At 46.2% G+C, this 16,204-nt stretch overlaps 1 protein-coding gene across 3 annotated transcripts in view; it reads left to right on the forward strand.

Annotated features, from left to right (window-relative positions):
• LOC124049151 (noelin-like) overlaps positions 1–16,204 on the forward strand; it is a 55,566-nt gene that overhangs the window by 16,435 nt on the left and 22,927 nt on the right. For all 3 annotated transcript variants that reach the window (XM_046370525.1, XM_046370524.1, XM_046370523.1), the window contains exon 4: positions 2,994–3,213. In XM_046370525.1, coding sequence (XP_046226481.1) covers positions 2,994–3,213 — 220 coding nt within the window. The remainder of the gene's footprint in view (positions 1–2,993; positions 3,214–16,204) is intronic.

The raw sequence follows: 16,204 nt of genomic DNA on the forward strand, positions 1-16,204 counted from the left end.
CAGATTAAATGTACGAGCACACCCATAGTCAGAAGCTACATGCACATTGATGTAAGTTTGCTGGCACTCAGACAAATACTGTAGATCCATTTTCCCACTCCTCTCCAGTTACCTGTCTAATGATGATAGACTGAAATTCAGCATGTATTGTAGTCTCAACATTAACAGCAGTATCAATCACAAAACAATTATTTCCACCCCCTGCATCCCTGACTGAGTGTCTACATTTCCAATGCATGCCTCCCACATTCATATCATGAGTGCAAAATCAAAGCATGCTTAACATACTCTCTAATCCAGTGTGTGTTGTTCTGTGTCTCTTAGATAGGTTAGTGAGCTAGATGTCAACAGTATGTTATTTTCTTGCTTGCAGGGCTAACTTTAGGACATGTAAAGAGAGAAGAAGAGGCAGGTCAATCTCATGTTCCACCTGAACTGGGCTACCACAGTACTGCGAGATTTACGAGCGTTCATGATTTACCTTTCGCACCATTAGTACTACTACTAAGAAACTCCACGCACCCCTTTCCCAAATAACCAACCAGCCAGCTCTACCTACCTGAAACCCCACCCACCCCTTTCTCAAATAACCAACCAGCCCACTCTACCTACCTGAAACCCCACCCACCCCTTTCTCAAATAACCAACCAGCCCACTCTACCATTCCTGAAACCCCACCCACCCCTTTCTCAAATAACCAACCAGCCCACTCTACCTACCTGAAACCCCTCCCACCCCTTTCTCAAATAACCAACCAGCCCTCTCTACCATTCCTGAAACCCCACCCACCCCTTTCTCAAATAACCAACCAGCCCACTCTACCTACCTGAAACCCCACCTACCCCTTTCTCAAATAACCAACCAGCCCACTCTACCTACCTGAAACCCCTCATACCCCTTTCTCAAATAACCAACCAGCCCTCTCTACCATTCCTGAAACCCCACCCACCCCTTTCTCAAATAACCAACCAGCCCACTCTACCTACATGAAACCCCACCTACCCCTTTCCCAAATAACCAACCAACCAGCCAACCCTACCTACCTTCCCTACCTTCCCAACCCTACCTACCTTCCCTACCTTACCTACCTTACCTACCTTACCTACCTTACCCACCTTCCCTACCTTCCCTACCTTACCTACCTTACCTACCTTCCCAACCCTACCTACCTTCCCTACCTTACCTACCTTCCCTACCTTACTTACCTTACCTACCTTACCTACCTTCCCAACCCTACCTACCTTCCCTACCTTACCTACCTTACCTACCTTACCTACCTTACCCACCTTCCCTACCTTCCCTACCTTACCTACCTTCCCAACCCTACCTTCCTTCCCTACCTTACCTACCTTCCCTACCTTACTTACCTTACCTACCTTACCTACCTTCCCAACCCTACCTACCTTCCCTACCTTACCTACCTTCCCTACCTTACTTACCTTACCTACCTTACCTACCTTCCCAACCCTACCTACCTTCCCTACCTTACCTACCTTACCTACCTTCCCAACCCTACCTACCTTCCCTACCTTACCTACCTTCCCTACCTTACTTACCTTACCTAACTTACCTACCTTCCCAACCCTACCTACCTTCCCTACCTTACCTACCTTCCCTACCTTACTTACCTTACCTACCTTACCTACCTTCCCTACCTTACTTACCTTCCCTACCTTACCTACCTTCCCTACCTTACCTACCTTCCCTACCTTACTTACCTTCCCTACCTTCCCTACCTTCCCTACCCTACCTACCTTCCCTACCTTACCTACCTTACCTACCTTCCCTACCTTACTTACCTTCCCTACCTTCCCTACCTTACTTATCTTCCCTACCTTCCCTACCTTACCTACCTTCCCTACCTTACCTACCTTCCCTACCTTACTTACCTTCCCTACCTTCCCTACCTTACTTACCTTCCCTACCTTCCCTACCTTACCTACCTTCCCTACCTTACTTACCTTCCCTACCTTCCCTACCTTACTTACCTTCCCTACCTTCCCTACCTTCCCTACCTTACTTACCTTCCCTACCTTCCCTACCTTACTTACCTACCTACCTACCTACCTACCTACCTACCTACCTACCTACCTACCTACCTACCTACCTACCTACCTACCTACCTACCTACCTATCTATCTATCTATCTACCTACCACAGATCTATTTCTGCATGTTACTGGTAGAACATTTCCATCAAAAGGCTTTTTCAAAAGAAAACAATTAGTTGTTTACAGTTATTATAAAATATTTTTAACTTTTGGTTTTTGTCTATGCATACTTGGTTACTAAAGACTACTACGTACCTATAAACATTAGTGATAATAAAATCTGAAACCCTTTGTTGTGTGTGACATGTAAAAGCATGTAACTCTGTTGCATTTTAAACGATGATGACCAATAAAGAGCTTTCCCAATTGTTTCCTGGTGTACTGAGGGCTTGTGTATAACGTACCGGCTCGTCTGCATCAGGACAGAGCCTCTGCTTGTTCGCCAATACGGTGGAACACACATCAGGATTGGTTTGCTCAGACACACACAAACACACTGTACACACACACTGTACACACACACTGTACACTGTACACACACACTGTACACTGTACACACACTGTACACACACACTGTACACTGTACACACACACTGTACACTGTACACACACACTGTACACTGTACACACACACTGTACACTGTACACACACACACACACACACACACACACACACACACACACACACACACACACACACACACACACACACACACACACACACACACACACACACACACACACACACACACACACACACACACACACACACACACACACACACACAGGGCTATTGTGTTACTGTGAGAGAATGTCAGTGTAGGCCAGGCTAGAGTAGTCAGGGCTAGATAGGTGTTTTCTCCTTTTTAAAAAACTTTTTGGGAGTCTTTTCTTTTTTGTCTCCAGGCATGACACTGAACCCAGCTTATTTTAATCCTTTCAGGCCATAAAATCGAAAATGGAGGAGATTAGGCCGTTGATACCAGTGTTGGAGGAGTACAAAGCCGATGCCAAATTGGTATTGCAGTTTAAGGAGGAGGTCCAGAACCTGACGTCAGTTCTAAGCGAGCTCCAGGAGGAGATGGGAGCCTATGACTACGAGGAACTCCACAACCGAGTGTCAGGTCTTGAGGAGAGACTCCGAGCATGCATGCAAAAATTAGGTAGGCTGAGAAAGTTTCTGACACACACTCTAACAGACACACACACACACACACACACACACACACACACACACACACACACACACACACACACACACACACACACACACACACACACACACACACACACACACACACACACACACACACACACACACACACACACCAGAGTGAAAGCTTTAGGCACATGTAGTACACACCGTAGAAACATTCTACATCAAGGTACACTACATACACAACATACACTACATACACTACGTACACTACATACACCATGTACACTACATATACTACATACACTACGTACACTACATACACCACATACACTACGTACACTACATACACTACGGACACTACATACACTACAGACACTACATACACTAGGTACACTACATACACCACATACACTACGTACACTACATACACTACGTACACTACGTACACTACGGACACTACGTACACTACATACACTACGTACACTACATACACTATGTATACTACATACACATCTCTACACTATGTACACTACGTACCCTACATACACTACATACACTACGTACACTACATACACTATGTACACTACATACACTACGTACACTACATACACCACATACACTATGTACACTACATACACTACGTACACTACATACACCACATACACTACGTACACTACATACACTACGTACACTACGTACACTACGGACCCTACGTACACTACATACACTACGTACACTACATACACTATGTATACTACATACACAACTCTACACTATGTACACTACGTACCCTACATACACTACATACACTACGTACACTACATACACTATGTACACTACATACACTACGTACACACATGAAACACCTGAAAAGAAAAACACAATCCTTTCTCAACACACTGGAACACACCTTAGCTTCTTTCCAGATGTCATGAGCAGACATAATACAACACAGCCTATCAGTTAAATATGTATTACATGTATGTCTCACAATTGTTTCAAAACACCTGTTTCTCAATATTATACAGTCCGACCTTTGTTTAATCCCAATTTACACTGACAAAAAAACATGATTCCATATTTTTGCCTGCCTCTGTTTAGCCAATTAGCCAATGTATCAAAGGTGAATTTGATAATTTAACACATACCAGTGGAGGTTGCTGAGGGGAGGACGGCTCATAATAATGGCTGGAACGGAGTTTGATATATTTGATACCATTCCACATATTCCGCTCCTGCCACAACCACACACACACACACACACGCACGCACGCACGCACGCACGCACGCACGCACGCACACACACACACACACACACACACACACACACACACACACACACACACACACACACACACACACACACACACACACACACACACACACACACACACACACACACACACACACACACACACACACACACACACACACACACACACACACACACACACACACACACACACACACACACACACACACACAGCGGTCAGAGGTCACCCAGCAGGAGAGTTCACAGAGTTTAGAGATCAGATCAGATAAAGGAGCGGTCAGAGGTCACCCAGCAGGAGAGTTCACAGAGTTTAGAGATCAGATGAGATAAAGGAGCGGTCAGAGGTCACCCAGCAGGAGAGTTCACAGAGGTTAGAGATCAGATGAGATAAAGGAGCGGTCAGAGGTCACCTAGCAGGAGAGTTCACAGAGTTTAGAGATCAGATCAGATAAAGGAGCGGTCAGAGGTCACCCAGCAGGAGAGTTCACAGAGGTTAGATATCAGATGAGATAAAGGAGCGGTCAGAGGTCACCCAGCAGGAGAGTTCACAGAGGTTAGAGATCAGATCAGATAAAGGAGAGGATGGTCAAGTCATTGCTATGTTCTACTTCATCACTGCTGTCATCTCCCTTTCCCTCCTTCTCTTATTTATATCACAGTAGACATTCCTCCTTCTCTATCCTATAGTTCTTCTCTCTGAGCCCAGCTCTCTATGTAACACCTGAAATATGTATCTGTCCCCTTCCCTCTCTAATGTGTCTACATTCACACTAGGATCAGGCTGCTCCCTGTCTAATGTGTCTACATTCACACTAGGATCAGGCTGATCCCTCTCTAATGTGTCTACATTCACACTAGGATCAGGCTGCTCCCTCTCTAATGTGTCTACATTCACACTAGGATCAGGCTGCTCCCTCTCTAATGTGTCTACATTCACACGAGGATCAGGCTGCTCCCTCTCTAATGTGTCTACATTCACACTAGGATCAGGCTGATCCCTCTCTAATGTGTCTACATTCACACTAGGATCAGGCTGATCCCTCTCTAATGTGTCTACATTCACACTAGGATCAGGCTGCTCCCTCTCTAATGTGTCTACATTCACACTAGGATCAGGCTGCTCCCTGTCTAATGTGTCTACATTCACACTAGGATAAGGCTGATCCCTCTCTAATGTGTCTACATTCACACTAGGATCAGGCTGCTCCCTCTCTAATGTGTCTACATTCACACTAGGATCAGGCTGCTCCCTCTCTAATGTGTCTACATTCCTACTAGGATCAGGCTGCTCCCTCTCTAATGTGTCTACATTCACACTAGGATCAGGCTGATCCCTCTCTAATGTGTCTACATTCACACTAGGATCAGGCTGATCCCTCTCTAATGTGTCTACATTCACACTAGGATCAGGCTGCTCCCTCTCTAATGTGTTAACATTCACACTAGGATCAAGCTGCTCCCTCTCTAATGTGTCTACATTCTCACTAGGATCAGGCTGCTCCCTCTCTAATGTGTCTACATTCACACTAGGATCAGGCTGATCCCTCTCTAATGTGTCTACATTCACACTAGGATCAGGCTGCTCCTTCTCTAATGTGTCTACATTCACACTAGGATCAGACTGATCCCTCTCTAATGTGTCTACATTCACACTAGGCTCAGGCTGCTCCCTCTCTAATGTGTCTACATTCACACGTGGATCAGGCTGATCCCTCTAAATGTGTCTACATTCACACTAGGATCAGGCTGATCCCTCTCTAATGTGTCTACATTCACACTAGGATCAGGCTGCTCCCTCTCTAATGTGTCTACATTCACACTAGGATCAGGCTGCCCCCTTTCTAATGTGTCAACATTCACACTAGGATCAGGCTGCTCCCTCTCTAATGTGTCTACATTCACACTAGGATCAGGCTGCTCCCTCTCTAATGTGTCTACATTCACGCGAGGATCAGACTGATCCCTCTCTAATGTGTCTACATTCACACTAGGCTCAGGCTGCTCCCTCTCTAATGTGTCTACATTCACACTAGGATCAGGCTGCCCCCTCTCTAATGTGTCTACATTCACACTAGGATCAGGTTGCTCCCTCTCTAATGTGTCTACATTCACACTAGGATCAGGCTGCTCCCTCTCTAATGTGTTAACATTCACACTAGGATCAGGCTGCTCCCTCTCTAATGTGTCAACATTCACACTAGGATCAGGCTGCTCCCTCTCTAATGTGTCTACATTCTCACTAGGATCAGGCTGCTCCCTCTCTAATGTGTCTACATTCACACTAGGATCAGGCTGCTCCCTCTCTAATGTGTCTACATTCACACTAGGATCAGGTTGCTCCCTCTCTAATGTGTCTACATTCACACTAGGATCAGGCTGCTCCCTCTCTAATGTGTCTACATTCACACGAGGATCAGGCTGATCCCTCTAAATGTGTCTACATACACACTAGGATCAGGCTGATCCCTCTCTAATGTGTCTACATTCACACTAGGATCAGGCTGATCCCTCTCTAATGTGTCTACATTCACACTATGATCAGACTGATCCCTCTCTAATGTGTCTACATTCACACTAGGATCAGGCTGCCCCCTTTCTAATGTGTCTACATTCACACTAGGATCAGGCTGCCCCCTCTCTAATGTGTCTACATTCACACTAGGATCAGGTTGCTCCCTCTCTAATGTGTCTACATTCACGCGAGGATCAGACTGATCCCTCTCTAATGTGTCTACATTCACACTAGGATCAGGCTGCCCCCTCTCTAATGTGTCTACATTCACGCGAGGATCAGACTGATCCCTCTCTAATGTGTCTACATTCACACTAGGATCAGGCTGCCCCCTCTCTAATGTGTCTACATTCACACTAGGATCAGGTTGCTCCCTCTCTAATGTGTCTACATTCACACTAGGATCAGGCTGCTCCCTCTCTAATGTGTTAACATTCACACTAGGATCAGGCTGCTCCCTCTCTAATGTGTCAACATTCACACTAGGATCAGGCTGCTCCCTCTCTAATGTGTCTACATTCACACTAGGATCAGGCTGCTCCCTCTCTAATGTGTTAACATTCACACTAGGATCAGGCTGCTCCCTCTTTAATGTGTCAACATTCACACTAGGATCAGGCTGCTCCCTCTCTAATGTGTCTACATTCTCACTAGGATCAGGCTGCTCCCTCTCTAATGTGTCTACATTCACACTAGGATCAGGCTGATCCCTCTCTAATGTGTCTACATTCACACTAGGATCAGGCTGCTCCTTCTCTAATGTGTCTACATTCACAATAGGATCAGACTGATCCCTCTCTAATGTGTCTACATTCACACGTGGATCAGGCTGATCCCTCTAAATGTGTCTACATTCACACTAGGATCAGGTTGCTCCCTCTCTAATGTGTCTACATTCACACTAGGATCAGGCTGCTCCCTCTCTAATGTGTCTACATTCACACGAGGATCAGGCTGATCCCTCTAAATGTGTCTACATACACACTAGGATCAGGCTGATCCCTCTCTAATGTGTCTACATTCACACTAGGATCAGGCTGATCCCTCTCTAATGTGTCTACATTCACACTATGATCAGACTGATCCCTCTCTAATGTGTCTACATTCACACTAGGATCAGGCTGCCCCCTTTCTAATGTGTCTACATTCACACTAGGATCAGGCTGCCCCCTCTCTAATGTGTCTACATTCACACTAGGATCAGGTTGCTCCCTCTCTAATGTGTCTACATTCACGCGAGGATCAGACTGATCCCTCTCTAATGTGTCTACATTCACACTAGGATCAGGCTGCCCCCTCTCTAATGTGTCTACATTCACGCGAGGATCAGACTGATCCCTCTCTAATGTGTCTACATTCACACTAGGATCAGGCTGCCCCCTCTCTAATGTGTCTACATTCACACTAGGATCAGGTTGCTCCCTCTCTAATGTGTCTACATTCACACTAGGATCAGGCTGCTCCCTCTCTAATGTGTTAACATTCACACTAGGATCAGGCTGCTCCCTCTCTAATGTGTCAACATTCACACTAGGATCAGGCTGCTCCCTCTCTAATGTGTCTACATTCACACTAGGATCAGGCTGCTCCTCTCTAATGTGTTAACATTCACACTAGGATCAGGCTGCTCCCTCTTTAATGTGTCAACATTCACACTAGGATCAGGCTGCTCCCTCTCTAATGTGTCTACATTCTCACTAGGATCAGGCTGCTCCCTCTCTAATGTGTCTACATTCACACTAGGATCAGGCTGCTCCCTCTCTAATGTGTCTACATTCACACTAGGATCAGGCTGCTCCTTCTCTAATGTGTCTACATTCACAATAGGATCAGACTGATCCCTCTCTAATGTGTCTACATTCACACGTGGATCAGGCTGATCCCTCTAAATGTGTCTACATTCACACTAGGATCAGGCTGATCCCTCTCTAATGTGTCTACATTCACACTAGGATCAGGCTGATCCCTCTCTAATGTGTCTACATTAACACTAGGATCAGGCTGCTCCCTCTCTAATGTGTTAACATTCACACTAGGATCAGGCGGCTCCCTCTCTAATGTGTCTACATTCACACTAGGATCAGGCTGCTCCCTCTCTAATGTGTTAACATTCACACTAGGATCAGGCGGCTCCCTCTCTAATGTGTCTACATTCACACTAGGATCAGGCTGCTCCCTCTCTAATGTGTTAACATTCACACGAGGATCAGGCTGATCCCTCTCTAATGTGTCTACATTCACACTAGGATCAGGCTGATCCCTCTCTAATGTGTCTACATTCACACTAGGATCAGGCTGATCCCTCTCTAATGTGTCTACATTAACACTAGGATCAGGCTGCTCCCTCTCTAATGTGTTAACATTCACACTAGGATCAGGCTGATCCCTCTCTAATGTGTCTACATTAACACTAGGATCAGGCTGCTCCCTCTCTAATGTGTTAACATTCACACTAGGATCAGGCGGCTCCCTCTCTAATGTGTCTACATTCACACTAGGATCAGGCTGCTCCCTCTCTAATGTGTTAACATTCACACGAGGATCAGGCTGATCCCTCTAAATGTGTCTACATTCACACTAGGATCAGGCTGCTCCCTCTCTAATGTGTCTACATTCACACTAGGATCAGGCTGCTCCCTCTCTAATGTGTCTACATTCTCACTAGGATCAGGCTGCTCCCTCTCTAATGTGTCTACATTCACACTAGGATCAGACTGCTCCCTCTCTAATGTGTCAACATTCACACTAGGATCAGGCTGCCCCTCTCTAATGTGTCTACATTCACACTAGGCTCAGGCTGCTCCCTCTCTAATGTGTCTACATTCACACTAGGATCAGGCTGCTCCCTCTCTAATGTGTCTACATTCACACTAGGATCAGGCTGCTCCCTCTCTAATGTGTCTACATTCACGACTGATCCCTCTCTAGGTGTCTATCAGACTGATCCCTCTCTAATGTGTCTACATTCACACTAGGCTCAGGCTGCTCCCTCTCTAATGTGTCTACATTCACACTAGGATCAGGCTGCTCCCTCTCTAATGTGTCTACATTCACACTAGGATCAGGCTGCTCCCTCTCTAATGTGTCTACATTCACACTAGGATCAGGCTGCTCCCTCTCTAATGTGTCTAACATTCACACTAGGATCAGGCTGCTCCCTCTCTAATGTGTCTAACATTCACACTAGGATCAGGCTGCTCCCTCTCTAATGTGTCTACATTCACACTAGGATCAGGCTGCTCCCTCTCTAATGTGTTAACATTCACACTAGGATCAGGCTGCTTCTCAATGTGTCTACATTCACACTAGGATCAGGCTGCTCCCTCTCTAATGTGTCTAACATTCACACTAGGATCAGGCTGATCCCTCTCTAATGTGTCTAACATTCACACTAGGATCAGGCTGCTCCCTCTCTAATGTGTCTACATTCACTAGGATCAGGCTAATGTGTCTACATTCACACTAGGATCAGACTGCTCCCTCTCTAATGTGTCTAACATTCACACGTGGATCAGGCTGATCCCTCTAAATGTGTCTACATTCACACTAGGATCAGGCTGCTCCCTCTCTAATGTGTCTACATTCACACTAGGATCAGGCTGCTCCCTCTCTAATGTGTCTACATTCTCACTAGGATCAGGCTGCTCCCTCTCTAATGTGTCTACATTCACACTAGGATCAGGCTGCTCCCTCTCTAATGTGTCTACATTCACACTAGGATCAGGCTGCTCCCTCTCTAATGTGTCTACATTCACACTAGGATCAGGCTGCTCCCTCTCTAATGTGTCTACATTCACACTAGGATCAGGCTGCTCCCTCTCTAATGTGTCTACATTCACACTAGGATCAGGCTGCTCCCTCTCTAATGTGTCTACATTCTCACTAGGTCTATCAGGCTGCTCCCTCTCTAATGTGTCTACATTCACACTAGGATCAGGCTGCTCCCTCTCTAATGTGTCTACATTCACTACTAGGATCAGGCTGCTCCCTCTCTAATGTGTCTACATTCACACTAGGATCAGGCTGATCCCTCTCTAATGTGTCTACATTCACACTAGGATCAGGCTGATCCCTCTCTAATGTGTCTACATTCACACTAGGATCAGGCTGCTCCCTCTCTAATGTGTTAACATTCACACTAGGATCAAGCTGCTCCCTCTCTAATGTGTCAACATTCACACTAGGATCAGGCTGCTCCCTCTCTAATGTGTCAACATTCACACTAGGATCAGGCTGCTCCCTCTCTAATGTGTCTACATTCTCACTAGGATCAGGCTGCTCCCTCTCTAATGTGTCTACATTCACACTAGGATCAGGCTGATCCCTCTCTAATGTGTCTACATTCACACTAGGATCAGGCTGCTCCTTCTCTAATGTGTCTACATTCACACTAGGATCAGACTGATCCCTCTCTAATGTGTCTACATTCACACTAGGCTCAGGCTGCTCCCTCTCTAATGTGTCTACATTCACACGTGGATCAGGCTGATCCCTCTAAATGTGTCTACATTCACACTAGGATCAGGCTGATCCCTCTCTAATGTGTCTACATTCACACTAGGATCAGGCTGCTCCCTCTCTAATGTGTCTACATTCACACTAGGATCAGGCTGCTCCCTCTCTAATGTGTCAACATTCACACTAGGATCAGGCTGCTCCTCTCTAATGTGTCTACATTCACACTAGGATCAGGCTGCTCCCTCTCTAATGTGTCTACATTCACAGGCTGCTCCCTCTCTAGGATTCAGGATCTGCCCCTCTCTAATGTCCCTCAGGCTGCTCCTCTCTAATGTGTCTACATTCACACTAGGATCAGGCTGCTCCCTCTCTAATGTGTCTACATTCACACTAGGATCAGGCTGCCCCCTCTCTAATGTGTCTACATTCACACTAGGATCAGGCTGCTCCCTCTCTAATGTGTCTACATTCACACTAGGGCTGCTCCCTCTCTAATCAGGCTGCTCCCTCTCTAATGTGTTAACATTCACACTAGGATCAGGCTGCTCCCTCTCTAATGTGTCAACATTCACACTAGGATCAGGCTGCTCCCTCTCTAATGTGTCTACATTCTCACTAGGATCAGGCTGCTCCCTCTCTAATGTGTCTACATTCACACTAGGATCAGGCTGCTCCCTCTCTAATGTGTCTACATTCACACTAGGATCAGGCTGCTCCCTCTCTAATGTGTCTACATTCACACTAGGATCAGGCTGCTCCCTCTCTAATGTGTCTACATTCACACTAGGATCAGGCTGCTCCCTCTAAATGTGTCTACATTCACACTAGGATCAGGCTGATCCCTCTCTAATGTGTCTACATTCACACTAGGATCAGGCTGATCCCTCTCTAATGTGTCTACATTCACACTAGATCAGACTGCTCCCTCTCTAATGTGTCTACATTCACACTAGGATCAGGCTGCCCCTTTCTAATGTGTCTACATTCACACTAGGATCAGGCTGCCCCTCTCTAATGTGTCTACATTCACACTAGGATCAGGTTGCTCCCTCTCTAATGTGTCTACATTCACGCGAGGATCAGACTGATCCCTCTCTAATGTGTCTACATTCACACGTGGATCAGGCTGATCCCTCTAAATGTGTCTACATTCACACTAGGATCAGGCTGATCCCTCTCTAATGTGTCTACATTCACACTAGGATCTGGCTGATCCCTCTCTAATGTGTCTAACATTCACACTAGGATCAGGCTGCTCCCTCTCTAATGTGTCTACATTCACACTAGGATCAGGCTGCTCCCTCTCTAATGTGTCAACATTCACACTAGGATCAGGCTGCTCCCTCTCTAATGTGTCTACATTCACACTAGGATCAGGCTGCTGTGTCTACATTCACACTCAGGCTGCTCCCTCTAATGTGTCTACATTCACACTAGGATCAGGTTGCTCCCTTTCTAATGTGTCTACATTCACACTAGGATCAGGCTGCTCCCTCTCTAATGTGTCTACATTCACACGAGGATCAGGCTGATCCCTCTAAATGTGTCTACATACACACTAGGATCAGGCTGATCCCTCTCTAATGTGTCTACATTCACACTAGGATCAGGCTGATCCCTCTCTAATGTGTCTACATTCACACTATGATCAGACTGATCCCTCTCTAATGTGTCTACATTCACACTAGGATCAGGCTGCCCCCTTTCTAATGTGTCTACATTCACACTAGGATCAGGCTGCCCCCTCTCTAATGTGTCTACATTCACACTAGGATCAGGTTGCTCCCTCTCTAATGTCTACATTCACACTAGGATCAGGTGCTCCCTCTCTAATGTGTCTACATTCACGCGAGGATCAGACTGATCCCTCTCTAATGTGTCTACATTCACACGTGGATCAGGCTGATCCCTCTAAATGTGTCTACATTCACACTAGGATCAGGCTGATCCCTCTCTAATGTGTCTACATTCACACTAGGATCAGGCTGCTCCCTCTCTAATGTGTTAACATTCACACTAGGATCAGGCGGCTCCCTCTCTAATGTGTCTACATTCACACTAGGATCAGGCTGCTCCCTCTCTAATGTGTTAACATTCACACGAGGATCAGGCTGATCCCTCTAAATGTGTCTACATTCACACTAGGATCAGGCTGCTCCCTCTCTAATGTGTCTACATTCACACTAGGATCAGGCTGCTCCCTCTCTAATGTGTCTACATTCTCACTAGGATCAGGCTGCTCCCTCTCTAATGTGTCTACATTCACACTAGGATCAGACTGCTCCCTCTCTAATGTGTCAACATTCACACTAGGATCAGGCTGCCCCTCTCTAATGTGTCTACATTCACACTAGGCTCAGGCTGCTCCCTCTCTAATGTGTCTACATTCACACTAGGATCAGGCTGCTCCCTCTCTAATGTGTCTACATTCACACTAGGATCAGGCTGCTCCCTCTCTAATGTGTCTACATTCACGCGAGGATCAGACTGATCCCTCTCTAATGTGTCTACATTCACACTAGGCTCAGGCTGCTCCCTCTCTAATGTGTCTACATTCACACTAGGATCAGGCTGCCCCCTCTCTAATGTGTCTACATTCACACTAGGATCAGGTTGCTCCCTCTCTAATGTGTCTACATTCACACTAGGATCAGGCTGCTCCCTCTCTAATGTGTTAACATTCACACTAGGATCAGGCTGCTCCCTCTCTAATGTGTCAACATTCACACTAGGATCAGGCTGCTCCCTCTCTAATGTGTCTACATTCACACTAGGATCAGGCTGCTCCCTCTCTAATGTGTTAACATTCACACTAGGATCAGGCTGCTCCCTCTTTAATATGTCAACATTCACACTAGGATCAGGCTGCTCCCTCTCTAATGTGTCTACATTCTCACTAGGATCAGGCTGCTCCCTCTCTAATGTGTCTACATTCACACTAGGATCAGGCTGATCCCTCTCTAATGTGTCTACATTCACACTAGGATCAGGCTGCTCCTTCTCTAATGTGTCTACATTCACACTAGGATCAGACTGATCCCTCTCTAATGTGTCTACATTCACACGTGGATCAGGCTGATCCCTCTAAATGTGTCTACATTCACACTAGGATCAGGCTGATCCCTCTCTAATGTGTCTACATTCACACTAGGATCAGGCTGATCCCTCTCTAATGTGTCCACATTAACACTAGGATCAGGCTGCTCCCTCTCTAATGTGTTAACATTCACACTAGGATCAGGCGGCTCCCTCTCTAATGTGTCTACATTCACACTAGGATCAGGCTGCTCCCTCTCTAATGTGTTAACATTCACAAGAGGATCAGGCTGATCCCTCTAAATGTGTCTACATTCACACTAGGATCAGGCTGCTCCCTCTCTAATGTGTCTACATTCACACTAGGATCAGGCTGCTCCCTCTCTAATGTGTCTACATTCTCACTAGGATCAGGCTGCTCCCTCTCTAATGTGTCTACATTCACACTAGGATCAGACTGCTCCCTCTCTAATGTGTCAACATTCACACTAGGATCAGGCTGCCCCTCTCTAATGTGTCTACATTCACACTAGGCTCAGGCTGCTCCCTCTCTAATGTGTCTACATTCACACTAGGATCAGGCTGCCCCCTCTCTAATGTGTTACATTCACACTAGGATCAGGTTGCTCCCTCTCTAATGTGTCTACATTCACACTAGGATCAGGCTGCTCCCTCTCTAATGTGTCTACATTCACACGAGGATCAGGCTGATCCCTCTAAATGTTTCTACATACACACTAGGATCAGGCTGATCCCTCTAAATGTGTCTACATTCACACTAGGATCAGGCTGATCCCTCTCTAGTGTGTCTACATTCACACTTGGATCAGGCTGCTCCCTGTCTAATGTGTCTACATACACACTAGGATCAGGCTGCTCCCTCTCTAATGTGTTAACATTCACACTACGATCAGGCTGCTCCCTCTCTAATGTGTCTACATTCACGCGAGGATCAGGCTGATCCCTCTAAATGTGTCTACATACACACTAGGATCAGGCTGATCCCTCTCTAATGTGTCTACATTCACGCGAGGATCAGGCTGATCCCTCTAAATGTGTCTACATTCACACTAGGATCTGGCTGATCCCTCTCTCGTGTGTCTACATTCACACTTGGATCAGGCTGCTCCCTCTCTAATGTGTCTACATACACACTAGGATCAGGCTGCTCCCTCTCTAATGTGTTAACATTCACACTACGATCAGGCTGCTCCCTCTCTAATGTGTCTACATTCACACTAGGATCAGGCTGCTCCCTCTCTAATGTGTTAACATTCACACTACGATCAGGCTGCTCCCTCTCTAATGTGTCTACATTCCCACTAGGATCAGGCTGCTCCCTCTCTAATGTGTTAACATTCACACTAGGATCAGGCTGCTCCCTCTCTAATGTGTTAACATTCACACGAGGATCAGGCTGATCCCTCTAAATGTGTCTACATTCACACTAGGATCAGGCTGCTCCCTCTCTAATGTGTCTACATTCACACGAGGATCAGGCTGATCCCTCTAAATGTGTCTACATACACACTAGGATCAGGCTGATCCCTCTCTAATGTGTCTACATTCACACTAGGATCAGGCTGATCCCTCTCTAATGTGTCTACATTCACACTAGGATCAGACTGATCCCTCTCTAATGTGTCTACATTCACACTAGGATCAGGCTGCCCCCTCTCTAATGTGTCTACATTCACACTTGGATCAGGCTGCTCC

This window comes from Oncorhynchus gorbuscha, linkage group LG11, assembly GCF_021184085.1.
Source record: "Oncorhynchus gorbuscha isolate QuinsamMale2020 ecotype Even-year linkage group LG11, OgorEven_v1.0, whole genome shotgun sequence".
NCBI classification, from domain to species: Eukaryota; Metazoa; Chordata; class Actinopteri; order Salmoniformes; family Salmonidae; genus Oncorhynchus; species Oncorhynchus gorbuscha.